This window comes from Mesoplodon densirostris, chromosome 12, assembly GCF_025265405.1.
Source record: "Mesoplodon densirostris isolate mMesDen1 chromosome 12, mMesDen1 primary haplotype, whole genome shotgun sequence".
Taxonomy (NCBI): Eukaryota; Metazoa; Chordata; class Mammalia; order Artiodactyla; family Ziphiidae; genus Mesoplodon; species Mesoplodon densirostris.
The window spans coordinates 28,726,947-28,754,128 of NC_082672.1; the positions used below are offsets into that span (position 1 = coordinate 28,726,947).

Genomic DNA, 27,182 nt, shown 5'->3' on the forward strand with positions numbered 1-27,182 from the left:
AATACTTGGTGTATACAGACACTGCCCTAACACTCATTAGATCCCCAGGTTTGACTTGAGCCAGTCTTCCTTTCTGATGTCTTTTTCTGAGCTCTTCTCCTTCTGTCTCTTTACTATGACTTAAGCATATTCAACAACCTTTCTCCTCTCCCCCATAGTTCCCCAGCTTGCTGACAGTTAACCTTGGCCCTTTCTCCATAACCTCTAAATAGAATCACAAGTCTGTTCATTACCCAATCTTTGCTGGGCCCCAGGACAGATAAAGTCTGATTTTCACAGAAATATAATTTTACCTAATTTTCATCCTTTGTGTCAGTGTGCCCTTATTTTCCCTAAAGGGTTTGAGAGAAGAAAATATTTAGAGAGAAAAGAAATAAGAAAAAGTCTAAAAGTTTTACAAAGTGGGATATTTGTGAGTTCAAACTTTGTACTATACTGGCTAAAAAGGAGAGAGACTCTTTGGGCCTGAGAAAAAAAATAGAAGGGGAGTGGGCCAGGATTTCAGAATGGCTGAGGCTCTGAATGACTCTTGTCCTCATACTTAGCCACCAGTTTCCAGCCTACCTCTCTACAATTCCTTTGGCTCTAAGTGCTACCATGAATGGCTGGGGTCTAGGAGAGTGCTAGATGCTACTTACGACTATTCAGCAGGGGAGGGAAGCAAGACTTTCTTAGGCTTCTATGACAGGGAAAGATGTGTTTCTTGACGTTTCAGGTTGGAATGAACTTTTCTGTAAATATATGGTTACAGAGGATAGTTTGATCCTATAGCATTATAGTGGGATGCAGTAGTGTTATTTAAGTGAATATAGGTTAGCCTGAGAACAAAACCCCTTTTGTCCCTTGGTTCTGTGTTCTTTCCCACTCTCTTTTTAATTTACTTGTTTCCCTTTTTTGTCATTTATTACATGAATTTTAATTTTTTGTTTGGAATTTTTTTCTTTTTGACATAAATAATACCATATCTTTGATTTTCCTTCAATAGAAAGCAAAACAGAATATCCCCACATGGCATGAACCCCTTCACCAAAAAGAATCAAACCTTCCTTTTAACTGGCTATAATCACTTTTTTTTTGTATTCAGAGCTCTTAATTTTGTTCATATCTAAGAGTATATTTTCAAGTTATTTTTTCAAGAAGTATAAATTGAGAATTATATTACCTGAATCTGCATATTTTAAAATATCTCTCATTTGTCTTTGCATAAAACAGCTTGCCAGGGCTTTTAATTATTTGAATATAACCTTTTCCCTTCAAAACATAGTGGAAATTGATCATCTTTTTGCCTTCTGTCATTGAGTATTTCAGGAGAGACATTCAAATCAGTCTGATAGTTATTCCTTTGTATAGGTAGCATTTTTTGCCTGTTCATGTATTACAGATTTTCTTTCATTTTCTTTATACCTAATGTCTTAGCTCAGATTTGATGCATAAATATGTGGCTTTCTTTTCACTGATTTTTGGGCTGAATGGTATTCACTCAGTCGTGTTACATTATAGGAAAAGCAAATAAGACATTATACAATCATAATATTAGATTACATGAAGATAATTAGATCATGCCACTTTAAGAGCTGGTTGCTGCACCTGCTTATAACCTCCAGCAAGTTAAGGATAATATCAGACTCAGATTAATCGGAGGTCATTGTCTGAACCCTGAAAGGCAGGTGTAAAAGTAAGTTAATAGTTAAATCAGCATAGGCTTGAGTCCCATAGTTACTTTAAATGGAGGATTTATTTGCAAACCAAAGAGAAATAGCAACTAGCATAAGGAAGTCTTCCACCCACATGTCTGGTCTTTTCTTACTTTAGGTTATTACACGAAGGACTTAGTTAAAACATACCTGCCTTTTAATGTACAGTCATATGCACAGCAGTTCCCGTAGCTTTTCCTATTTTCTGGTGGAATTAAAACATGGTAAGCCATGTTGAATATATAAAGTATTTTTAGTGATTTGAGAACTGTTTTTGAATCTCTTCCAGTGAAAACTGGTATGATAAAATTCAAATAACATCAACATGGCCTATTGTAGTCAATCATTTTTGTAAAGCTTCTGCATTCCAAACCTGTAACCCTAACTAATACTATTTCTTTCTTCTTATTTTATTCAGTGATCCCACAACCCCCACTAGTTTGAACAAATTTTCTTTTAACAAAGAGATTTTTTGTCAGTTTATAAAATTATAGCTTATGTTTTCGTAGAGGTCTACACATCTACCACAGCAGGTTGAAACAAACTCCTGCCTGTCTCATCAGAATTATACCAGTTATGGAACACTTTTGCCATCTGTTAAAGTGTTGCATAAATTATTAAGAATTAAGATATCCTAGCTTGATTGGAAATTTAAATGTTGGTTCATTATTCTTCATTGTTATAAGACCAGTTTAACAAGCTGTTCATTCATTCTGCGGTTACACTCCTTCTAGGTTTTCTAAGGGCTTGATTGATAAATTTTTGTCACATGATTTTTCATCAGTGGTAAACTTTACTGTGTTTTAGAGTGTTTTATTATTATGAAAATATATCTGAGATGTTTGGGGTATTGTTTGCCCTTAACAGTAAACATATTCATAAATGTACATACAAATTAAACTTTATTCTGAGCCTCTTTGGGATTATATGATTATGGATTATATGATATTCATTCTACAACATTTTGAGTTGTTTCTGTTGTTAGATTATTATCATTGTTTAGCCCACTCTAGGTTCACAAGATTGCTACATATTGCATTATTTCACATTAGTTTAATAAATTTATACATATGTTTACATAAAATATGTCTTTCACATTTTAACATACTGTTGGGGGACAGCCAATCTATAGAATTTTCCGGGAATTCATAGTATGTAAACTAGGGTGAATGTGCCCCTATAAAACTCATAAAATAGAACCTATGGCCAATCTCTTCCTGAAGGCAATTGCAGGGTGGAGAGGGAACTGATAAACTATAAGCTTTTATAACTTGTCATAAAAGAATCTGTTTTCACTTATCAATAAAGTAGCAATTCAGAGCAATTCTATTGAAATTCAAATGTAAATGCAAAATTGGTTCTTTTTAAAGACCACTTGTGAGTTATCCATAATATAACATTTTCTTAAGCATTTGCACATTAATTTTTCTCCAGATACTGTAAATTATGAAGCTTATGTTGATTTTTCCCATTAGCATACTCTGCTGACATTTGTTTTTCTCAGACTTTTTTCCCCCAGTTCTCTTCTGACTTTGCTAAATTTCTCTACCTGAGAAAGTTTTAAAATTCTGAAAGTGTCATATTACTGGAGGACTATAACATAAGAGTGGCATAATAGGAATTTATTTTCTAAATTATCAGCAAACATTAGGTGTACGGTGCCCATAGGACAGTACAGTATCAAGTGCTGGGTAGGTGTGGGAGTGGTATGGGGGAAAGCAGAAATACAAAAAAGTATAAAACATGCTTTATGTCTTTGAGCAGCTCTTGGTCTAGTTAGAAAAGTGAACTGTAAATAGTTAAATCTCAATACATGAAATGGATAAAAGTTCAGAGCAATATAGTACAGATGTCATGTCAACAAGGCAGCTTGTAATCAAGTATAGGAATGTGGGATGGGCCGTGAGTGCTTTAGGAATTCCCAGGGCTGTAGTGATTTGGGAAGGCTGTTTAGAGTAGGAAGGTGCTAAACTGGATCATAAAGGACAGATGGGATTTTAAAAGGAATAGGATGTTCTAAACCAGAGTAACAGTGTGACCAAAGATCGTAGAAGGAAAGTACACAGAGTTTATAGATGGAGACAGTTTGCCTGAAGCAGAGCATTTCAGAACATGAGATAGATTAAGAAAAGGTAATTTGGGCATGATTTATAAAGATCATTGGATGTTAGGTAAAAAATTAAGACTTTATCAATATAAGCAACAATAAGGCATTTGAGCATGAGAATAAGATGATCAAGGGGTAATGTTTTTAAAAAATTAAAATAAAAGCAGCTCATGGAATTGCAGGTAGCTGGAGATTAGAAGAAAGTAAATGACCTGTGAAGCTACTATAATCCACATTCAAGTGCTAACGGTCTGAATAAGGAAGGGGCAATGGAAATGGAAATAGAGGTATGCTTATGAGAAAGATTTGATGATAGAAACTCAAAAGAAAAAGAGGTAAATGATGGCTGGAGACATACGTTACTGAGAGAATGATGACTCTGTTAACAGATTTTTTAAAAAATAGGGATGAAGGATGATTTTTAGAGAATAATAGATTCAATTTTAGACATGTTAAATTTCAGGTAACCAGAAGCCATGAACAAGTAGAAATGTTCAGTAGAGAACTGAGAATATAGGCTTGAACCTCAGAAAAGAGGATGAGTTTGAAGATCTAAATTGGTTGTGCTTGATAGAGCCACACTGAACAGCTCTGGTGTCCTGAAAGGAGATCCAGTGGTCAGAAGCCTCAGACCTCGGTTGTGGGAAGTCCTGTGTATCATTATAAGCGGAAAGCAAGCAGACTCTTCACAACAGGTGTCCAAAGGCCCCGTCCAGGAAGGGGGCAGATATCCAGTCTTTAGAAGAAGCTCAGTCAGGAGCCAGTCTCCTCCAACTCACCTCCCAAATTCGTTCTCCACAGAGTTATTTATCCAAGGCATAAATATGATCATATGTTAAAGATCTTGTGGTGCACCCCATCTCCTACCAGTTGAAAGCTAAGCTATTTAGCATGTGGTCGGAAGCCTTCTGCTACCTTTGTAGACTTATTTCCAACTTTTCCCCAATACTCAAGGCTGGCCACTCTGAGCTACTTGTAGTTCCCTAAACATGTCTAGGTCTCTTGCATTGAGGAGTAATTTTAGAAGAGGGCTTAAGAACACTGAGTCCAGACCAGATGTCCTGGCTTCAAGTCCTGCTTTGGCCACTTTTACTCCATATGACTTCAGGCAGGATTCTTTACCTCTTTGTCTGCAAGTGGGAGTAATACCTACCTCAAGGATTGTTGTGAGGGATAAATGAGTTGAGACACATTCCACTCAATATTTTTCTGTATACCAGATATTGAATATTATTTCACCACAAGAGATGGCCAGATAATATGGACAAGAACATATCCCAAGCCTGAGGTCAAGAATCAAAGGGAGGACACCAGGGTCCCAGCTAGGGTAGGGACACCAGGAACAAGGGAATCTGATGAAGGTTGCCGCAATGACCTGCGTGCCTCTTGACCAACCTTCTTTCTTTTTCTCTTTTCATTTTGTTTTTTGTTTTTTTGTTTTGTTTTTGTTTTTTTGCGGTACGTGGGCCTCTCACTGTTGTGGCCTCTCCCGTTGCGGAGCACAGGCTCTGGACGCGCAGGCTCAGCGGCCATGGCTCACGGGCCCAGCGGTTCCACGGCACGTGGGATCTTCCCGGACCGGGGCACAAACCCGTGTCCCCTGCATCGGCAGGCGGACTCTCAACCACTGCACCACCAGGGAAGCCCCTCTCTTTTCATTTTTTAAAGTGTGGTTATGTATTTATTTATTGCATATTGTGACTGTCTCCTACTGTCGATGCAGAAATCCAGTTACACCAAGACAACAGGCATATAAACTGGGATTGTCTTGGGCAGTCCTAAATGTGTGATCCCTTTATTCATCGATTCTGTAAGTCATGGCAGCCAGAGTGATCTTTTAAAAATATAAGTCAGAATGGGTTATCCCTCTCCTCATTAACACTCTTCAATAACTTCTCCTTACTTGTAGAATAAAACCCAAACCCTTTCCTGGGGCCTACCAGGCCAGCCTTGCCTGATCTGGTCTCTGCCTACCTCTTCAGCATCACCTTATGATAATCTTTGCTCTGAGTTTCTGGAACACAGCCAGCCTTTCTCCTACTCACCTATCAGCTTTGAACATTTGGTCTCTCTGCCAGGAATATACACCCCCTTTTGCATAATGGGCTTTTTCTTTAGATCCCAGTGACTGTCAGCTTTTCAGATGATATTCCTTCACCATTCTATCTGAAGTAGATACTCCCCACTTAGTTTTTTTTTTTTTTTTTGCGGTACGCGGGCCTCTCACTGTTGTGGCCTCTCCCGTTGCAGAGCACAGGCTCCGGACGCACAGGCTCAGCATCCATGGCTCACGGGCCCAGCCGCTCTGCGGCATGTGGGATCCTCCCGGACCGGGGCACGAACCCGCGTCCCCTGCATCGGCAGGCGGACTCCCAACCACTACGCCACCAGGGAAGCCCCCCACTTAGTCTTTTTATTGCACCTTTTTTTTCCTTCTTAATACTTATCCCAATTTGTAATTTTTTTTGTTCAGTTATTTTCATGTTTATCTCTTGTCTTCCTCGATAGAATGGATGTAAGTTTCATGAAAGTAAGGGACCATGTCTGCTTTAGTCACCATTGCTTATAGACTGTCAGTAGATACAGCTTAAATTAATCAGTGAATATAGGCTGAAACTATAGAAAGAAATAAGCACAAAGAGCTAGACTGGACTTCAGGGATGTCCATATTCAGAAGGTTGGAAAAAGAGCCCTCACAGAAGACAGAAAAGAGAGACATAGGAAGTCAGGAATAGTGTAGCATCTTGGAAGCCAAGGGAGTCTAACTGGAGGTTTTGTGCCATCATAGGTAGTCAGAAAAGTTTGGGAGAAAGGAAGCTAGATAGTAACATTAGGAGACATGATGAACTGGAAGCAATTCGGGAAACCTGTCATGAGAGGAGGATGGAAAATAGAATAGCAGTTAACTTAGCCTTGTGTGTATATTGCTGACTCATTTCACAACAGAAAGTAATGTTTGGCCAAAAGGGCTGCCATGAAAGGACTCTATAGAAAGTGAAGTAAATGTTTCTTTTTCCGTGCTCTTCAAAAGTGAAACATTAAGCTTTAGTATTTATGCTACATTATGACTTCCAAAAACTTTCTCAGATGGAAGGAAAAATTCAGGAACATAAATGGGGAGAAGGCTGCACACCGTGTTTTAGCATTAGACAAAGGAGTAGAGTCAGGCAGTTGTAGCAAGATTCCTTACTAAGTATTTAAAACTTTTCTAGTTGGTAAAATGAGGAAGGTTGAAGAAGTTGATCTTTTAGGTCTACTTTGGGTCTTTTTCATCTGCTCTTACTGTTCCAGGACAACATATTAAAGAAGAACTAAGCAAATTTCTGGTAGTCATCGCTCGAATGCTCACTCATCATTTCTCTCATTCTTCCTATTCTCAGGATTCTGTTAGAATTCACCCATATATTATACACATGGCAGTCGTGTCCACCGGGTCGACTAACAAATGCCCATCACCACCATTGCTATTGGAAATTTCATGCTGCTTAATTAGTAGACATGGGTTAGTTGTCTTCAGTAGATCAAAAACTAAGTCCTTTCACTACAGACCAAATCTCTCCACCTTCATAAGCCCAGGGCTTGGTGAAATGATGCCAAGCAGTAGGTTGTGATGTTCAGATAACTGTGTAATTTAGCCAGCAGGGGTTAGAGAGCATGTGCAGTACAGGGGGGAAAAGGAAGGGCACTGGTCTGGCTGCCTAGGTTCTATTGAAAGAGCAACCAGTAATCTTTTTTGCCCATTTCAATCTCTTTCACTATCTTTCCCAACACAAATAAAGTCATGTTCAGTTACACAAACTGGTGGAACTTGAGGAATCGGCTAATCAAAACTATGAATCAAGAACAATTCAAAAGTGCATAAATATTCTAAAACAGTACATCTAAAGCATTAAAAAACTAAAGAAATTAAAATCATTCCATTTTAGACTCTAGCTGAAGTACTTCCTTAGTCAAGCTCTAGTGAGATGTATGAACATGTGGTTCCCATGAGACCTGACTCCAGAGGAATTATTTTGGTCATTTTTTCCCCTGAGAGCAGCAAAAAGAGCAAGTGCTGGAAGGGAGTCTGTTTCCTCAGGAACTTAAACTGGGAAGACAGGAGGCAGAAAGCAGGAGCTCTGTTAAATGCCATAAGGGGAGGTGGTGATATGCCCCGCCCAAAACATTTACTTCACCCCCTAACCTGTTTCTTTGGAGTAGTACTTACTGTCATTGTAAGTACAGTCTGTGTTTCTGTAATGCAAATTAGCCAATGCGCAGTTAATAAATAGATGAATGATGTCAATAAGATTGCAGGTTTATTTATGTATGTTACAAGTTTAAACCAATCAGAGGCAGGCTTTCCCATAATCAAATGGAAAGACTGAGTCATTTTAGAAAAAAGCTGAAATGCCTTTTGCTAATGTCTAATTTAGTAGGTTCAAGAACTGCTAATACAAATGAAGAATTGTTTTGTTTGATGAAATCTAAAACCTGATTGGGTTTTTAATTTTGATAAACTGGTCTCTATTGAAAGGAAATTCTTTCATGGACCTGACTTAACTATAATGCTGGGTACAGATGCCAGCAAAGATTTAATACCACATTAGTACTTTGATTAGGATTGTTAGTTACTTTCAGCACCCTAGTTACAAGTTCCATAGATTTTAAGTAGTCTGCAACAACTGCATTTTTTTTCATAAGCCTCATTCTACAGAATGCAAGACTTTATAGCAGAAAGGCCTATAAAAAATTATAGAATTTTGTCTCCCCTCGGAAAATGTAAACACCACTAAAAGAGTGGTTTTCCATGTTCTTGTTCAGCACTGCAGTCTGAGAACTGTCCAATACCTTACACATAATATTACTAGCTATTATATTACTAATATTCATAATGATCCTGAATTTCTAAGTTAATCATAATTATATCAAACTATTATTTAACTTTGTTGTGAGCATCAATGATACACATGTATTGAATACCTACCATGTTGCCAGTGTATCTTTATATCTACTTTCTTTTCATCTGTATAATCTTAGATAGGTATTATTATCCCCATTTTATAAATTATGAAACTGAGGCACCGAAAAGTGAAGAGTCTTCACTAGGGTCACACAGATGGTAAATATAGAGCCAGGAAATTCTTTTCTTTTTAATTAACATGTTACCTAAGAGCCTCTGGAGTTCTTGACATTTGCCAAGGACTACATTATCTGCTAATAATGGGATATTTTGATAAGCGTATTGAGACGTTTCTAATCTCTACACATTTTTAGTCATTTAGCTTCAACATATGAGAAGGATGTGTCACTGGTTACAAAAAGAAGCCCCCTTGCTTGTGGATATGTTCTTTCCTGGAAAAGAAAAAACTACTTCTACCTTAGAAACACTGTGTTTTCATTAATTACTCAAGTTTTTTGCTTTACCTACAAATGATTAGTACCTTGGTTTTACTCTGCTTCTACATCATTATAGAACAAATCAATTCCTCTGCTATAAACACAGCTCTTGAGATGCTTGAGAGTGTCTGTTTCATCTTGACATTCTCTTTTTTAGACTAATTCTATCCATTTTCTTCTACTTAATCTATACCGATTCCGTCCAGTTTGTTCATATTCTTTGGAAAGGTGACATCCAGAACTAGATTTAATATTCTAATTGTGATATGAAAAATAGTGATATTATTGGTTTCTATAATCTGCATACTGTGTTTGATATTGAATTATGACCTACCATAACTTCTTGATATTTTAAAGATTTACTGTCAAGACCTGTCTTCCCATTATTTACCTACTTGTGCCTCAGTATCCCCATCTCTAGAATGGAGATAATAATAGTACCCACCTCATTAGTGCTGTTTCCAGTACTGAGTACAGTGTCTAGCACACAGTAATCTCTCAGCTTTCCACTATTACCGTTTAACCCTAAGTGCAGTGGTCCATTTATCCTTGTTGAATTTCATCAGTTTATTTTTGACTCATTTTTCTTTTGAATGCTGATTTTTTTCAGCCATGGTCACTCACTCATGAACTCTGTAACATGAACAAATTTTATAATGCCCCTTATTTACTGTCTTTATTCACAACATGAGGAAAATAGTGAACAATGAACAAAATCAAAAAGGTGACAATTTCTTTACATGTGGTCAATTTAAGTTTTTATTTATCAACAAAATGCCTTATAAATAAAAGTCATTTGGGGGGGGGGATGTTAATGTTTAAAAGCAATTTCAATGTTACATTGCATTGTCCTTTAGCAAAGCATTTACTTACCTGTCTTTTAAAATAAGATTTGGTGATTCCTTGAAATTTTCCATTTAATCAATATAAAATTTGATCCCTGTAAGGAAGCACTGAATATAGTACATAGCAGAAACCAAAACTTGAGTTGATCATGCCATAAAATGAAGCAATTATTTAGAAAAACTTTTCAGACTCATCATTTTATGGAATATTATTTTCCATTTTGGGAAAATTTAATCAAAAGTTATCAAACTAGGGGCCTCCCTGGTGGCGCAGTGGTTGGGAGTCCGCCTGCCGATGCAGGGGATACGGGTTCGTGCCCCGGTCTGGGAGGATCCCATATGCCGCGGAGCGGCTGGGCCCGTGGGCCGTGGCCGCTGGGCCTGCGCATCCGGAGCCTGCGCATCCGGAGCCTGTGCTCCGCGACGGGGGAGGCCACGGCAGTGAGAGGCCCGCATACCACACACAAAAAAAAAAAAAAAAAAAAAAAAAAAAAGTTATCAAACTAGTCCTCTGTTCTTCCTGCCTGGATGGGCATTTACCATCTGCCACTCCAGATGTTCCATAGATTCTTTTCTTACCTTGATAAATCTGCACGAGTTTACCAGGTCTCTTCTTCCTGTGATGCCCTTTATCCTGCCATCTTCTCAGCGTCCCCAGAGATCAGTCTTCGGCAGAGGTCGTAGTGCAGCAGCCAGTCATGCAGACACCTCTTGGTATAACCACACTATTGGGTCACAGATTAGTTTAATGCATAAAGAGTAAGATAAATCCCTAGAGGGAATGAAGCTCCTGTGTTTTTAATTAAACTTCATAAAGTTTTCTTGTCACCATATCTCTGCCTGGTAATATGGCAACATGAGCAGACTTTTCTGAGGGCACTTTATGGATTCAAAGCTTATCTTGCCAAACCTAGAAATAAATTTTCTTTTCAGAATGGAGTTGGAGTTAGGAGATCTATATTTTGTTTGGAAAATATGGTTACGTTTATAGTACTACAGAAATACTTTACTACAAAACGCCATTCCTCTTTGATAAAGAACTTTAGGAGTTGAGTAATAACAATCATACCTCTAACATTTATTGGGCACTCACTATGTACCAGGCACCGTGCAAAGTGTTTTATGTAGGATATCTCATGAATGTTATAATTCTATATGATAAAAGTATCATCATCATTATCATCATCACCACCACCATCATCATCATCATTCGCCAGTAGGGAAACTGAAACATAAAAGGTCTTTAAGAGTCTTTTAGAAACATTTAAATTGAATGTGTTAATGCATTATGGTAGATGAGCCAAAAATATTAAGAGCAGAATAAGTTTACATGATTAAACCATTAAACTCAAATGTCACTCAGTGGCACAAGGCAGATTCTGTGGAAACTGGGAGCAGTTCAGATAATATTAACAGCACTTAACACTTACAGAAAACAATTTTTGGTTTTAAAAACCCTGCTTCATAGTGCGTATTATCTCATCTGATCTTTGTATCATCACTGTATCTTGTAATGGCATTAGGCAGGGGTGGTAATGAAGAGAGTAGACAACTGAGCAATACTGGTAGGGCTGACCAGAATGACAGCCAAGAAGGGTCATGAAGACCTTGAGGACAGGACAGCCAAATACAGATTCCTCCCTCTTCACCATCTACCATGGGTGTTATCTAAGAAAGCCAGTTGCAGAATTTTTTTCTTGGAAAACATCCCATCCACACACCAAGGAGTTTTAATCAGATACGGTTTGGGGTTAGTGGATAGAGTCTTAGATTTCCTCAGAATAGTGGCACTTCACTTCTCAAAGCTGTGGGGTGGGTTAAAGACACGTAAGTAACAGAGAGTAATCTGGATGTGAGAAGGGGATCTTGGGGTTTGGTGGGAAGAAAGGGGCCCAGAAGCTGTGGTTTTTCTAGTGCACTGGCAGAGTCACCTGTGACCTTGAGAAAGGAAATTACAAGCACCTGTTACACTTCAAACTATGCTACCCACATGCCACAGACAGCTGTTTGAAGAACAGGACTAAAAAGAACAGGAATGAAAAGGTAATTGTATCACCCAAGAATGAGGTGATTGGGCTTTGTCCCTTCTTCCTTGAGACCTACTTGTAAAACTCATTGTACACACCCAAGTGTCAGCTGGTACCTAAGCATGAATGACTCCTCAGTTGATGTTTCTAATCTTAACTAATCTTTTATTTCTCCATTCTACTAGAAAAATCTTCATAATAAATACTTAGGCTGTTAACCACTTGGGAACTAAAGAACCTGAAAATGAGTACAGCTCAATAAAATTCCTGTCTTTCCTGGGACTTACATTGGGCCTTTCCACTTTAATCTTCTGTCACTGGTACTACCAACTGCTTAGTTCTTACTGACAAAACCTTGGTAATATATTAAGCTTATCTATTTCTCTTATGTACCACATGTATTGCTTTCCTCTTCTGTTATATTTCCACAGTCTCACCTCTTTTGTCCATTTCTATAGCCAGAATCAAGACTCCCCTCTCTGACATGAATCGTTATGGTCTCCACCTCTGTGTTTTTGCTTGTATTTGTTCCTTTATTCTGACTAACTTCACCTTCCATAACCATAATTTCTATGATGTTCTTTTTTTATAACAGCTTTATTTGGATATAGTTCACATAGCAAAATGTTTACTCTTTTAAAGTCTACAATTCATTGGGTTTTAGTATATTCATAGTTTTGTACACATCATCAGTGTCTAATTTTAAAACATATTCCTCACCCCAAAAAGAAATCCCATACTCAGTAGTAGCCACCCACCCCCCTACATTGCCTTCTCTCCCTAGCCCCTGGCAAATACTAATCTACTTCCTATCTCTGTGGATTTGCCTATTCTGGACATTTTATATAAATGCAGTCATATCATACGTGACCTTTTGTATCTGGCTTCTTTCACTTAACATGCTTTCAAAGATCATCCATGTCATAGCATGCATCAGAATTTCATTCCTCTTTATGGCTGGATAATAGTCTATTATATGGATATGCCACATTTTATTTATCCTTTAATTCATTGATGAGCATTTGAGTTGCTTCCATTTTTAGCTATTATGAATAATGCTGTGTGAACATTTACATACAGGTTTTTGTGTAGACATAGGTTTTCAGTTCTCTTGGGTGTATATTTAGTAGTGAAATTGCTGTGTCACATAGTAACTCTGTATTTAACATTTTGAGGAACTGCCAAAACGTTCTCTAAAGTGCCTGAACCATTTTACAATCCCACCAGCCAAGTATGAGAGTTTCAATTTCTCCACATCCTCACCAACACTTGTTGCTGTCTTTTTTATTATAGCCAATTTATTGAGTGAAAAGTTATACCTCCTGATTTTGATTTGCATTTCCTTAATGACTAATGATGTGAACATCTTTTGCAGTGCTATTTGTATATCTTCTTTGGATAATTTATTCAAATCCTTTGCCCATTTTCTAGTTGGGCAAATTATGTTTTACTATATAATTGTATAAATAGGATATATTTTAATGACTGTGTTATGTATTTATGTATGTATGTATATATGAGAATCAGATCTTATTATACCAAGGGTAGCAATACAGTTTTGTTTTTAGACATGGAGTTGAAGTTAGCACATCTACATTTAATTTGGAAAATAGGATAACATTTATAGTTGCGGGTGTCCTATAGAAATATTTTTATTTTAAAACACCATTCCTCTGTGATAACTCAAAGAACTCTAGGAGTTGAATAATAATAATTATACCTGACACATATTGTATACCTACCATGTGCCAGGAATATAGCATATAAATATATATTATATAAAATCAACTGTATAAATTAGGTAACTCATACATAAATATAGATATAATATAAATATATTCATATTATTTATATCTAATTGGGTTTGTCTTAGTATTGACTTGTAAGAGTTCTTTATATATTCTGGATACAAGTCTCTTATCAGATACGTGATTTGCAGATATTTTTCTCCTGTTCTGTAGGTTGTCTTTTTCTCTTTCTTGATCATGGCCTTTGAAGCACAAAAATTTTTTTTTAATTTTTATGAAGTTCAATTTCTCTACTCTTTTCTTTTGTTACTTGTGCTTTTGTTACCATATCTAAGAAACCATTGTCTGATCTAAGGTCACAAAGATTTACTTCTATGTGTTCTCAGAGAGTTTTATACATTTAGCTCTTACCTCTAGGTCTATAATCCATTTAGAGTTAATTTTTATATATGGTGTGAGTTCGGGATGTAACTTTATTTTTTTTGCATGTGTCTATCCAGTTTTCCCAGCACCATTTATTGAAAAGACTATTATTTCCCCATTTAATGGTCTTGGCACCCTTTTCAAAAATCAGTTGACCATGCATGTAAGGGCTTATATCTGGACTCTCAATTCTATTGCGTTGATTCATTTGCCTATCTTTATGTCAGTAATCCACTTTTTAATTGCTGTAGCTTTGTAGTAAGTTTTAAAAGCAGAGCTTGTCCTCCAGCTTTATTGTCTTTCCAGATTATTTTTCTATTCTAGGTACCTTGCATTTCCATATGAATCTTAAAATCACCTTCTCAGTTTCTGCAAAATTTTTAATAGGGATTACGTTGAATCTGTAGATCAAAATGGAGGATTTTCATCTTAACAGTATATTAAGTCTTCCAATCTAGTAACATGGGTCTTTCAAATTATATAGGTCTACTTTAATTTCTTTCAATGACATTTTGTTTTTAGTATGTAAGTCTTAGACTTTTATTTCAAGTATTTTCTTCTTTTTGATATTGTAAATGGAATTGGTTTTATATTCAGATTGTTCATTCCTCAGGTATAAAAATATAATTGATTTTTTATATTCACCTGTATTCTGCAACCTTACTGAATTTGTTTACTACTTCTATAAGATGTTTTGGAGGATTTTTTGTAGATTCCTTCAGATTGTCTATACACAAGGTCATTTCATCTGTGAATATAGTTCTGCTTCTTTCTTTCCATCTTGATGCCTTTCTTTTTCTTGCCTAATTTACTGGCTGGAATCTCCAGTACAGTGTTGAAATAGCAAGGGTGAGTGTCTGTGTCTTCTCTTGCTCCTAATCTTAGGGGAAAAGCTATCAGTCTTTGACCATTATGTATGTTGTTAGCTGTGCGCTTTTGTGAATAACCTTTATCAGGTTGAAGCAGTTCCCTTACATTCTTACTTTGTTGAGAGTTTTTATCAGGAAAGGATGTTGGATTTTGTTAAATGCTTTTTCTGTATTTATTGAGATGATTATGTGGGGTTTATCCTTAATGCTATTAATATGGTCTATTAAATAGACTGATTGTCATATGTTAAACCACACTATCATTTCTGGGATAAATCCCACTTGTCATGGCGTATAATCCTTTTTATATGTTGTAGATTCTGTTTACTAATATTTTGTTGATGTTTTTACATCAGTATTCATAAGAAGTGTGTAGTTTTCTTGTCCAGCTTTGGGATCATGATAATACTGACTTCATAGAATGAGTTGGAAAGTGTTCATTTCTCTTTTATTTTTTGGAAGAGTTTTGTAAAAGATTGACATTATTTCTTCTTTAAACATTTGGTACAGTTTGCCAATGCTGCATTCTGTACCTGGGCTTTTCTTTGTGGAAATTTTTTTAATTGTTAATTCAGTCTCTTTACTCTTAAGGTCTATTCAGATGTTCATCTTCTTCTTCAGTCACATTTAAGTTGTCTTTCTAGGAATTTGTCCCTTTCATCTGGGCTATTTAATTTGTTAACATACAGTTGATAATAGCACTCCATTATAATCCTTTATATTTCTCTAAGGCCAATAGTGATATCTTCTCTCTCATTCATGATTTTATTAATTTGGGTGTTACCTTCCACTCCACCACCCTTGGTCAGTCTAGCTAAAGTTTTGTTAATTTTCTTGATCTTTCAAAGAACCAATTATTGGTTTTGTTAATTTTCTCTATTCTTCTTCTATTTGTTATCTTTTATTCCCATCCTAATATTTATCATTTCCTTCCTTCTACTTGCTTTGGGTTTAGTTTTATTTTTCTAGTTTTAAAGTATAAGGTTAGCTTATTGATTTGACTGATTTTTCTCAGTTAAAGCATTTACAGCTGTAAAATTTCCTCAGATCATTGCTTTTGCTGCTTCCCATACATTTTGGTATGTTGTGTTTTTCTTTTCATTTATCTTTTTTAAATTTCCCTGGTATTCTCTTCTTTGACCCATTGGTATTTAGGAGTGTGTTGTTTAATTTCGACACAATTTCGCAGTTGTCTTTCTGTTACTGATTTCTATTTTCATTTCATTGTGGTTGGAGAACATACTTTCTGTCATTCAGGGTTTTTTTTTTTTAAAGGCTTATTTTATAGCCTAGCGTATTGTCTATACTAGAGAATGTTCTACATGCACTTAAGAAGAATATGCATTCTGCTTTTATTAGGTGGAGTGTTCTATAGATGTCTATTAGATCTAGCTGGTTTTTAGTGTTGATCAAGTCTTCTGTTTCCATGTTGATCTGCCTAGTTCTAGTCATTATAAAAAGTGGAGTATTGAAGTCTCAACAACTATTGTTGAATCATCTATTTCATCTTTCAATTCTGTCCATTTTGCCTTATGTATCTTGAGGCTTTTTAGGTGCATATATATTCATACTTATTTATGGCTTCCTGATTGATTGACCCTTTTATCATTTAAAATGTCCTTCTTTATCTTTACTGACAGTTTTTGTCTTTAATTATATTTTACCTGGTATCAGAATAGCCTCTCCAGCTCTCTTTTGGTTTCTGTTTATATGGCATATCTTTTTCATCCTTTTCAACTTTATTGTGTCTTTAATCTAAAATGTTCCTCTTGTAGACAGCAGATGATTTGATCATGTCTTTTTTCCATTCTGATAATCTCTGCTTTCCATTTGGAGTGCTTAATCCATTTACATTTAATTTAATTACTGATAAGATAGAATTAAGTCTACAGTTTTGTTTTGTTTTCTTTATGTCTGATATATTTTTTTGCTGCTTTCCTCTTTCATTACTCACTTTTTTTGATTAAAGTAATATTTTTAATATACCAATTTAAATCCATTTTTCTTTTTGTGTATTTACTTGAGTTGTTTTCTTAGTAGTTACCCTGAGAATTACAATTAACATCTTAACTTAAAACAATATAGTTTGGATTAACACCAACTTAATTTTAATAGTATGTAAAAACTTTAATACCGTTATTTTCCCTTCTGCCTCCTTTGTGCTATTGTGGTTGTACAAATTACATCTTTTTTTTTTTTTACCATCTTTATTGGAGTATAATTGCTTTACAATGGTGTGTTAGTTTCTGCTTTATAACAAAGTGAATCAGCTGTACATATACATATATCCCCATATCTTCTCCCTCTTGCGTCTCCCTCCTACCCTCCCTATCCCACCCCTCTAGGTGGTCACAAAGCACCAAGCTGATCTCCCTGTGCTATGCAGCTGCTTCCCACTAGCTAGCTATTTTATATTTGGTAGTATACGTAAGTCCGTGACACTCTCTTATTTATACATTGTAAGCCCATCAACACATTTTTATAATTCTTTACAAAGTTGTCTTTTAATTTACATGAGGAGTTTCCCAAAAAGTACATTTATACTGTCCTTTGTATTTACTTATGTAATTACCTTTATCAGTGCTCTTTATTTCTTTATGTGACTTTGAGTTACTGTTAAGTGCCCTTTTGTTGCAGCCTGAAGGACTCCCATTAGTTTTTCTTGAAGGGCAGTTCTACTAGCAACAAACTCTCTGTTATCATTTATCTGGGAATGTATTAATTTCTTCTTTTTTACATGGTAGTTTTGCTGGTTATTGAATCATAGGTTGAGTCTTCTTTCCACACTTATTGTTGAAAGCATCATCTTACTAACTTCTGAACTCCAAGGTTTCTGATGAGAAATTTATTGTTAATCTTATTGAGAATCCTTCTATGATGAGTTGTTTTTCTCTTGCTGCTTTCAAGATTCTTGGGCTTCAGTAGTTTGGCTATGATATGTCTAGGTGTGGATCTTTTTGAGTTTATCCTACTTGGTGTTTGTCTAGGCTCTTGGATGTGCAGATTAATATTTTTGATCAAATTTGGGAAGTTTGGGCCATTATTTCTTCAGCTATTCTTTCTTCCCTTCTTCTGTTTTTTCTCTTTTTGGGTCTCCCATTATTCATAGTTTGGTACACTTGATGGCAGCCCATAGGTGTCTGAGGCTCTGTCATTTTTCTTCATTCTTGTTTCTTTCTGTTCCTCAGACTAATCAGTGAAAAAGTTCACTGATTCTTTCCTCTGCCAGTTCAAATCTACTTTTGAGCCCCTCTAGTGAATATTGTACTTTTCAACTCTGGAATTTCTGTTTGTTTTTTCTTTCTTTTTATTGATGTTTTCAATTTGCTGAGATAGCATTCTCATTTTCTCTTAATTCTTTTTTTAAATTTTTGTTGGACTACAGTGGATTTACAATGTTTTGTTAGTTTCTGCTGTACAGCAAAGTGAATCAGTTATACATATACATATATCCAGTCTCTTAATTCTTTAGACATGGCTTCCCTTCAATCTTTGAACATATATATACCAATTTAAAGTTTTTGTCTAGTAATTCCAACATCTGGACTTTCTCAGTCAATTTCTATTGACTTCTTTGACTCCTATGAGGGTTATACTTTACTCTTTCTTTACATGTCTTGTAATTGGACATTTGAGATAATATAATGTGGCAAACTTAAAAATCAGATTTTCTACCCCCACTTCCCTATGATTTGTCATTTTTGTTATTATTACTTTTACTATTTGTTTAATTAGGGACTTTCCTGGAGTAATTCTTTAAAGACTGTTCTTTTTGTGTTGTGCAACCAATAAAGTGTCTGCTTGGTTAGCTTAGTGGTCAGCTAATGATTGTATTAAGATTTTCTTAAATGCCGAGGACCTTTTCCAAAGGGCTCTATGTGTGTGTTAAGACATGTTTTTAGTGCTTCAACATGCAGTTCATAACTCTACCATACTTAGACTTCACTTTCTGCTTGCATTGACTGTTAAGGTCAGCAGAGATGAAAGATTTGAGCCTTCTCTGGTCTTTCCTGGGCATACATAGAGAGTTTTGCACATACCCATGGCCTTCTAGATTTCCAGGAATCTGTTGATGCTTTTCAGCAAACCCTATAGATAGACATGTTATTTCCCAGTTTTTCCTTTTAATTTTTTGGTCAGTTCCTTACTTGTCATAACATGTATCACCACCTAAGTTGCCACTGATTTTTTTGACAAATGCTTGAGGGATATCGCTGTTCAACAGCTGACTCTGAGTCACATCAAATAAAGACAAGCCCTGAGAATGGAGCTTTTCAGGGCCTGCCACCTAGGTCATATAGTGGCACTTCTCTGGAGATGGGGATTTATAGGCACTCTGAACCTGTTCTGCCCTCTCCAGTGACTGCTGACCTGATAGTTTTCACAGTTAACCATGGTTGTCAGTCTGTTTTTAAAGCTACCATGGGGCTGGCAAGAGAGTAATAGGAATAGGGCAGGTTAAAATTCCATAAAACTTGATGTTTTTTACCAAGATCCAACTGTTTTTCTTGAATACATGATATTTGGATTATTGCAGTCCTTTGGCTAATTTTTCAAGTTCTTAAAAGTTGATTTTGACAGTTTTGCCAGTTTTCTTGATTTTATGGAAGAGCCAATTTTCATTACTCTCCCATTCCAGAAGTGCTTCCTCTCTACTCATTTGTTCTTAAGCTCAGTGTTTTCTAGTTGCTTCTTTAAAATTCTATTTGCTGGTTTCTCTTTTGCCATTTGAAATACTGTTTGGTAGGTTTTAGAGCCCCTTACTTGACCGTCTACATCTCTGTATGTGTCATAATTATATTTATATGCTAAAATAGAGACGTTTTCCATCAAGCTTCTTCATTATCCTTCTATTATATTCTTGTCTTCTTCCTCACTAAACCAAATACTCACATGTGTGTACATGAGCTTTTCCCAGAATATTTGGATTGACATTAGAATTAGAAATAGACAAGCCTCAGTGTTTAAATAAGATGAGCAGTTAATTATTGATGTCGTACTATCAGCAGCCTAAAAAGCTTTTCTCTTTCCATTTAAATTTATTACTCAAGATTCCTTCACAAAGCCTTTCCAAATTAACAATGCCTAGTCATTTCAGTATAAGTGTAAATATAAACTGTAGTGATCAGATGGACACACCTGTTAGTATACATACATCTGCCGTCACTTTGGCCTTATTTCAGTTTACCATATAACTTCCCAGTTTGATGGCCTCAACAAATTGTGACTGAGAAGATAATATGAAGAAAAGTGCTTTGATGATATTCTTCAGGTGCCTTCTGTAATAGAAATACCAAGTCTTAAAGATCCTTCTTTTAGCATAAATCTTAGCAAAAGTTATAAGCAGTGAACCAAGCAGACTTATGTTTAATTGGTTCCACGAAGGCCTCTAACTTCAAATTTAATTGTGTAGGTTTAGTGATTAAGAGCATAGATTTAAGAGAAAAGCAAACCTTCTAACATCTAGAATCTGCCAAACTGCGTGATTCAGACAAGTAATAATTCTTTTGGTTTATAATTAAAGAAACAAAGGCATGATAAATACTAAATAGGGTGTTTATGAACATATGTGTGAACATGTGTATGTACACAAATATATATATGTGTGTGTGTATATTTGTGTGTATGTACACATACACACATGCATACGTATATAGTGTAAAATGCTTAGCGCATGCCTGACACATAACAAGCATTAAATAATTGGTAGATACATATATTTCTCGATACATCTAGAGAGATAAACACATATCTATAGCATAGCAGATTATTAAATAATAACAGTAGATATACGTTGCTGAGAAAAAAATAAACTGAGATTTATATACTTGTTTTAGAATGAGTGAATTAAACTTTCAGGATAAGAATTTTTTTTTTTTTTGCGGTATGTGGGCCTCTCACTGTTGTGGCCTCCCCCGTTGCGGAGCACAGGCTCCGGACGCGCAGGCTCCGGACGCGCAGGCTCAGCGGCCATGGCTCACGGGCCCAGCCACTCCGCGGCATGTGGGAGCCTCCCAGACCGGGGCACGAACCCGTATCCCCCGCATCGGCAGGCGGACTCTCAACCACTTGCGCCACCAGGGAGGCCCCAGGATAAGAATTTTTAAGTATATAATATTTGAAATAGTATGTTTTTCTTAACTGTCTTAAGCAGCTTCAAGTCAAGAACTTTATGCTGCATTTCTTTATATTTCCCATACTATGTACAGTGCTATATATATAGCACACACTTCATTTATTACATAAATGAGTTACTAGTTAATTCATCTTTCAGAAATTGTTTATAAATTATGGGAATTCCCTGGCAGTCCAGTGGTAAGGACTCTGTGGTTTCACTGCCAAGGGTGCGTGTTCAATCCCTGTTCAGGGAACTAAGATCCCACAAGCTACATGGCGCATTGAGGAAAGAAAATAAATTATTTATAAATTTAATGAATTCTGTTAATAAATGTCCTTAGGGGTGCTCTTAAGTAGTTCTCAAAACTATCAAGTACTGTAACTCTTTGCACTTATAGTTGGTGCCCAGGAAATCCTGAAGATGCCATTAAGCATTAAAAAGATTTAATTTCATTCTCAAAAGATTTGTCCCCAGACCTTACGTTATTTTTGCGGTACGCAGGCCTCTTACTGTTGTGGCCTCTCCCGTTGCAGAGCACAGGCTCCAGACACGTAGGCTCAGCGGCCATGACTCACGGGCCCAGCCGCTCCGCGGCATGTGGGATCCTCCCAGACCGGGGCACGAACCCGTGTCCCCTGCATCGGCAGGCGGACTCTCAACCACTGCGCCACCAGGGAAGCCCCAGACCTTACGTTATTTTTAAGTGATAAGTCTGTTATCTCTATTATGTGTATATAAGCACAGAGAAATGCACCCATACCTCACTCTCAAAGAAAAATGGAAATGTAGCTCATACAAACATTTTTTAGTTCCTGTAGGTGCCTATTCAGTTTTAGAATAGGCTTTTCCAAACTAGTTTTGCAACAATACAAGTCTATTTGAAGACCCTTGTATAACTTGCTTATCTATCTATATGTTTATTTTTTTAAATATATTTATTTATTTATTTTTGGCTGCATTGGGTCTTTGTTGCTGCGCATGGGCTTTCTCTAGTTGCAGCGAGCAGGGGCTACTCTTCATTGCAGTGTGCTGGCTTCTCATTGCAGTGGCTTCTTTTGTTGAGGAGCATGGGCTCTAGGCACGCGGGCTCAGTAGTTGTGGCTCACGGGCTTAGTTGCTCCGTGGCCTGTGGGATCTTCCCGGACCAGGGACCAAACCCGTGTCCCCTGTACTGGCAGGCGGATTCTTAACCACTGCACCACCAGGGAAGTCCCTATATGTTTATTTTTAAGTTTTTTATCATTTATATATTCATGTGTTTATGTCCTTAACAAACTTGAATCAATAATTTTTATTTTAGTATTTATAAATTTGTATGTTTATGTATTTTTAAAAAAATTTGTACTACCTCTCATAACAATATGGCAACAGAAAGGACCTGGCCAGGAAAGTAGCATCTAAGGAAAATAGAAACAAGTTATAAATGCAACAGGGTAAAAAAAAGAATATTCCATTTATCATAAGGGATATATTTCTGTATATAATCTCTATAAACCACTGCTTTGAACTGTGAAGTATAAAATTTATAATTACTAAAACTGTATATAAACTGAATAATACGTTGTTCGCAAATACTTGAGTTTATTTTTGTTTAAAAATATTATCTTCAACTGATTCTTTTTTTTTTTTACTGATTTTACATTTACTCATAGCTCATGGTTTGCTAAGAGAATTTAAAGAAATTTGTTATACTTTTCTGAAGTAATTCATAAATTATTATTTTAAAATTCAATATCAGCATGCACCCTAGTACTCTTTATTGGCAACTTAAAAGTAGAGAAACAGCAGAGTAACTTGTAGAAATACTAAAGGTATCCCGTTTTTAAAAAGGGCCACCATACCAAAAACAATGAAACATGAAACGGAATATCCCAAGGACAGGAACTGTGTTCACTTCTGTCTCCTCAGCCTATAAGAGTACCTCAGACACAATATGTATCTAATAACTATTGATAGATAAACAGATTTAATCTTTCAATTTTTGCTTGTTTTTCTACTTTAAACATTTTGCTAATCCTTAAGAGATGGTAGGGGAACCTAAGAAATGTTTACTATGACTCCTAGTTGCAGTTTGAGCATGAGCTTGTTGAAAAAAACGGCGAAGTAGATGTTATATTACTCAAATCTGGACGAAGTCAGCATTTCAGTGCTACGAGAGAAACTAAGAAACATAAGTAAAATAGGAAAGGAGGAACAGGTTTACATTTTTAAGCTTTGCCCGTTAACAATTTGTTATAAGATTTGGTTTTATATTTTAAATTATGTTTCTTAACCATTCAGTCACATACTTGATATGTGCAGAAAATAAATGTACATGTTTTATAAAGTAGGTCATCGAAATAAAGTTAATTAAACCTTAAGGTACATCAGAATCACCTGGCAGCCTCGTTAAAACAGATTACTGGGTCCATCCCCAGAATATTTCAGTTGGTCTGGAATGGGGCCCAAGAATTTGCATTTCTAACCAGTTTCCAGGTAATGTTGCCACTGCTAATCTAGAGAACACACTTCAAGCACCCATGTCTAAACCAATGATTCATAATTCTCCTTTTGCTATCCCTCCCAAGAAAAATAATTAAAGTACACTATCATCTTTCTTCAGTAACAAAAAAACAAAACAAAACAAAGCTCTGTAGTCCAGTCTATAAAGGTCTGCATCATTATCTTGGTTTTTTTTTTTTTTTCAGGAAATAACCAATACAAAGATACATTTTAGAGCCTTTTTCAATGAAGCACTAATGATTCACTGTAACAAAGTATGTGAATTGTGATTTCCAGTAAGAAGAGGTTTAATTAATACCAATCATCATATAAAATGAGTAGCTTTATTTGTGAAGTCCAAAAGTTCAATCATTCCTATTCGTCAAAGAAGAAAGCAGTATTTCCAACCAGTAAATTCCAAAGAAATGCTTTATCACTATTCTTCTTTAATTATGACTAAGAGGCTTTTCCTGTGTAGTACTGCAGCAAACAAACAAGCTTTTCTAATTCATGTATGATCACAAATAATCAGGCACACTCTTATCCAACAAATTAATATTTTGAATTTATGTTAAAATTTGTGAATGCCATTCTTTTGGAATAGTTATTTGAATATCTGATATGATAGAATTTTTAAGCTGGAAGGGATACCACCTAGCATCTGGTCCAAACCCCTTAGTTTACAGACATCCAGCTTGAGTGTTTTATGATATGTTTTAGCCTTGGAGACCCAGGCAGAACTGGAAACTCACTGTCTTGATTCCTAGTTTCGTATTTTTTTCCATTACCCTTAGTAGTTACTTTACCAGAAGGTATTTGGAATTAAATATTTCAAATATTTGTTTGATGAAGTGTTTAAGGTCATATATACTAGCATTATGTAGCAGGATAGAACAGATAGTTTGTCTGGTACAGAGACAATAAACTTTGTGCAATTATTTACTTATTTTATCTCTGTTTTCTTAATCTATTATTATCCAGATAAGATCAGTTAAAAATAACAGGACCTTAGTTTCTTTTTTATGAATATCTTTAGAGTTGTCTTTCTTAGTGTTCATGGAAATGATCATAAGAGACTGTATATATTTCTACCACATGGTGCTAGAAGTAGGGTTATATGTTTTTCCATTCTTCTTATGAAATAAAATGTAGTCCCACTGTCACTATTAGTAAAGGAGTCATTTGAATGTTTAGTAATGTACTTCTGTACAATTCAGGATTTGTTGTTAAATTTGATTTTCTACTACCTTTTTTATGTTTTTTTTCTATTTTAGTAATAAAGACCCAACATTGCACGACATAATCGAGAAATGAGACTTTACTAAAGCTTATTTTATTTCACTTGTTAAATATTACTGGGAGACAGCAGGCAGGCACAGCCAGGGAAGGGACTGGTGGAGGTGGGGGGACCATGCCCAGCATAGCTCGTGGGCCAGTGCAGTGATGCTCCGGTACATGGTGGTTTGCAACTGGGAGGCGGGCAAGATGTGCCTGCCCATGAATTATGCCAACGACACCTTCCTGGAGGATTACATGCCTGCCATCTTCAACTGCTACACAGTCAGTGTCACCTTAGGGGACAACTAGTACCTCCTGGTTCTCTATGACACGGCCAAACAGAAAGACTAAGAGCAGACAAGAAGACTGTGATTATCTGAGGCTTTTGTCTTATCCGATGACTGATGTCCTCCCTGTGTGCTTCTCTGCGGTAAATGTAGCCTCGTTTCAAAATGTGAAAGAGGAGTGGGTAACAGAACTTAAGGAATACACACTAAATATACCTGTTGTATTAATAGGAACTCAGATCTCCGAGGTGACCCCAAAACTATAGCAAGACTGAAAGATATGAAAGAAGAACCTATGTCTGGAACAAGGGTGGAAACTAGCAAAAGAAATGAGAGCAAGGACTTCCCTGGTGGCACAGTGGTTAAGAATCCACCTGCCAATGCAGGAGATGGGTCCAGGCCCTGGTCCGGGAAGACCCCACATGCCTCAGAGCAACTAAGCCCAAGCACCACAACTACTGGGCCTGCGCTCTACAGCCCGCACGCCACAAGTACTGAGGCCACGTGCCACAACTACTGAAATCCACACACCTAGAGCCCATGCTCCACAGCAAGAGAAGCCACCACAATGAGAAGCCCGCTCACCACAACGAAGAGTAGCCCCCGCTCACCACAACTAGAGAAAACCTGCGCACAGCAATGAAGACCCAATACAGCCAAAAATAAATAAATAAATAAATAAATAAATTTCTTTATTTAAAAAAAAAGAAATGGGAGCATGCTACTATGTGGAATGTTCACCTTTAGTCCATCAGGGATTGAAGTGTTTGGTGAGGCTATCACAGCCATTTTAACTCCAAAGAAACACACAGTTAAAAAAAAAAATAGGATCAAGATGTATAAACTGTTGTTTGATTACATGGAAACATCTCCAGTGGCCAAGAAAACAGTCCATTTCTCTCAGAAAGCATATGAAATGCTACAGCTCTACCCAGACCTCTTATAAATAATGAAGCAGTTTAAAACTTGAAAGAGATTTTTTAAAAACCCTGCCATCAATTCTATAAAATTCATTAAGGATGGTTCCCCAAGGTCGAAAAAGCAGCAAATGCATCTGAAGCCACAATCTATTCTAAATAACTTTATTTCAACTAGAAAGTACAATCTCTGTCGGGTTTCATAATTTTTAAAGCTACAATCACACCATGTTGTTAACTATGTGAAAAACAGTGCTATAAATGTAACTGCCTGGCTTAGACCATCCATACTTCTGCATAGTCCTTATGGAATCTGCACAAAGAAGCATCTTCTCCCTTGGCTCCAATTAATTGTTCTTTTATGTAAGTTGCTTTATCTTTTAATATATCCAGAGTGTTGAAACAACAAGGCCAACCATGTAACCAAAGGTCACTCCAAGCCTACAAGAGATGGGCCATCCCTGAGGGGAACATGTATAAGATCAAAAAAGAACAGAAGTTTTATTATCACTTGAGCCAGAAGTTAAGTGTAACCTAAATATTTCTATATATTTTTTAAAAAATATTTCTATATTAAAGCTTGATGTGCTTTCTTTAAGAATACCAGAAGTGTAATAAAGTCATAATTGCATTTATTACGAAAACTGAAAATGTATACATTTTAGTTAATGTGCATTAAATACCTGTAACAAGAGTTCTCACAAAAAATAAAATAAAATAATTACTAAGACGTTTCTTTTTGTTTCACCTTATATTAATTGGTAATAATCCTGCCAATACCCATAAGAAGTACCCTTAATAACTCTTTGGCTGAGTACTGATCTGCACCTACATGGGGTTAAGCTCCATAAGGAAAGAACCATCAGAAATTAGTAGCCTACACAACAGAATGGGAATAATTCACAGTCCTGCCAGCCAGAATGGAAAAACCTAATAATGTGGGGCATCAGGGGGAATTATCAGGAGAATCATATCTTAGTAGTGGAGTTTATTGAGTCCTAAAGTCTTC

At 36.3% G+C, this 27,182-nt stretch overlaps 1 protein-coding gene across 6 annotated transcripts in view; it reads left to right on the forward strand.

The window, feature by feature from the left end:
* The window catches only part of AHI1 (Abelson helper integration site 1), a 211,851-nt gene that overhangs the window by 116,165 nt on the left and 68,504 nt on the right, over positions 1-27,182 (forward strand). Inside the window, exon 24 of one of the 6 annotated variants that reach the window (XM_060114697.1) lies at positions 25,488-26,720. The exons of the other annotated variants lie outside the window; for them this stretch is intronic. Coding sequence (XP_059970680.1) covers positions 25,488-25,508 — 21 coding nt within the window. The 3' untranslated portion in view covers positions 25,509-26,720. Of the gene's footprint in view, positions 1-25,487; positions 26,721-27,182 lie in introns of those variants that run through there. 6 annotated transcript variants of the gene reach the window in all.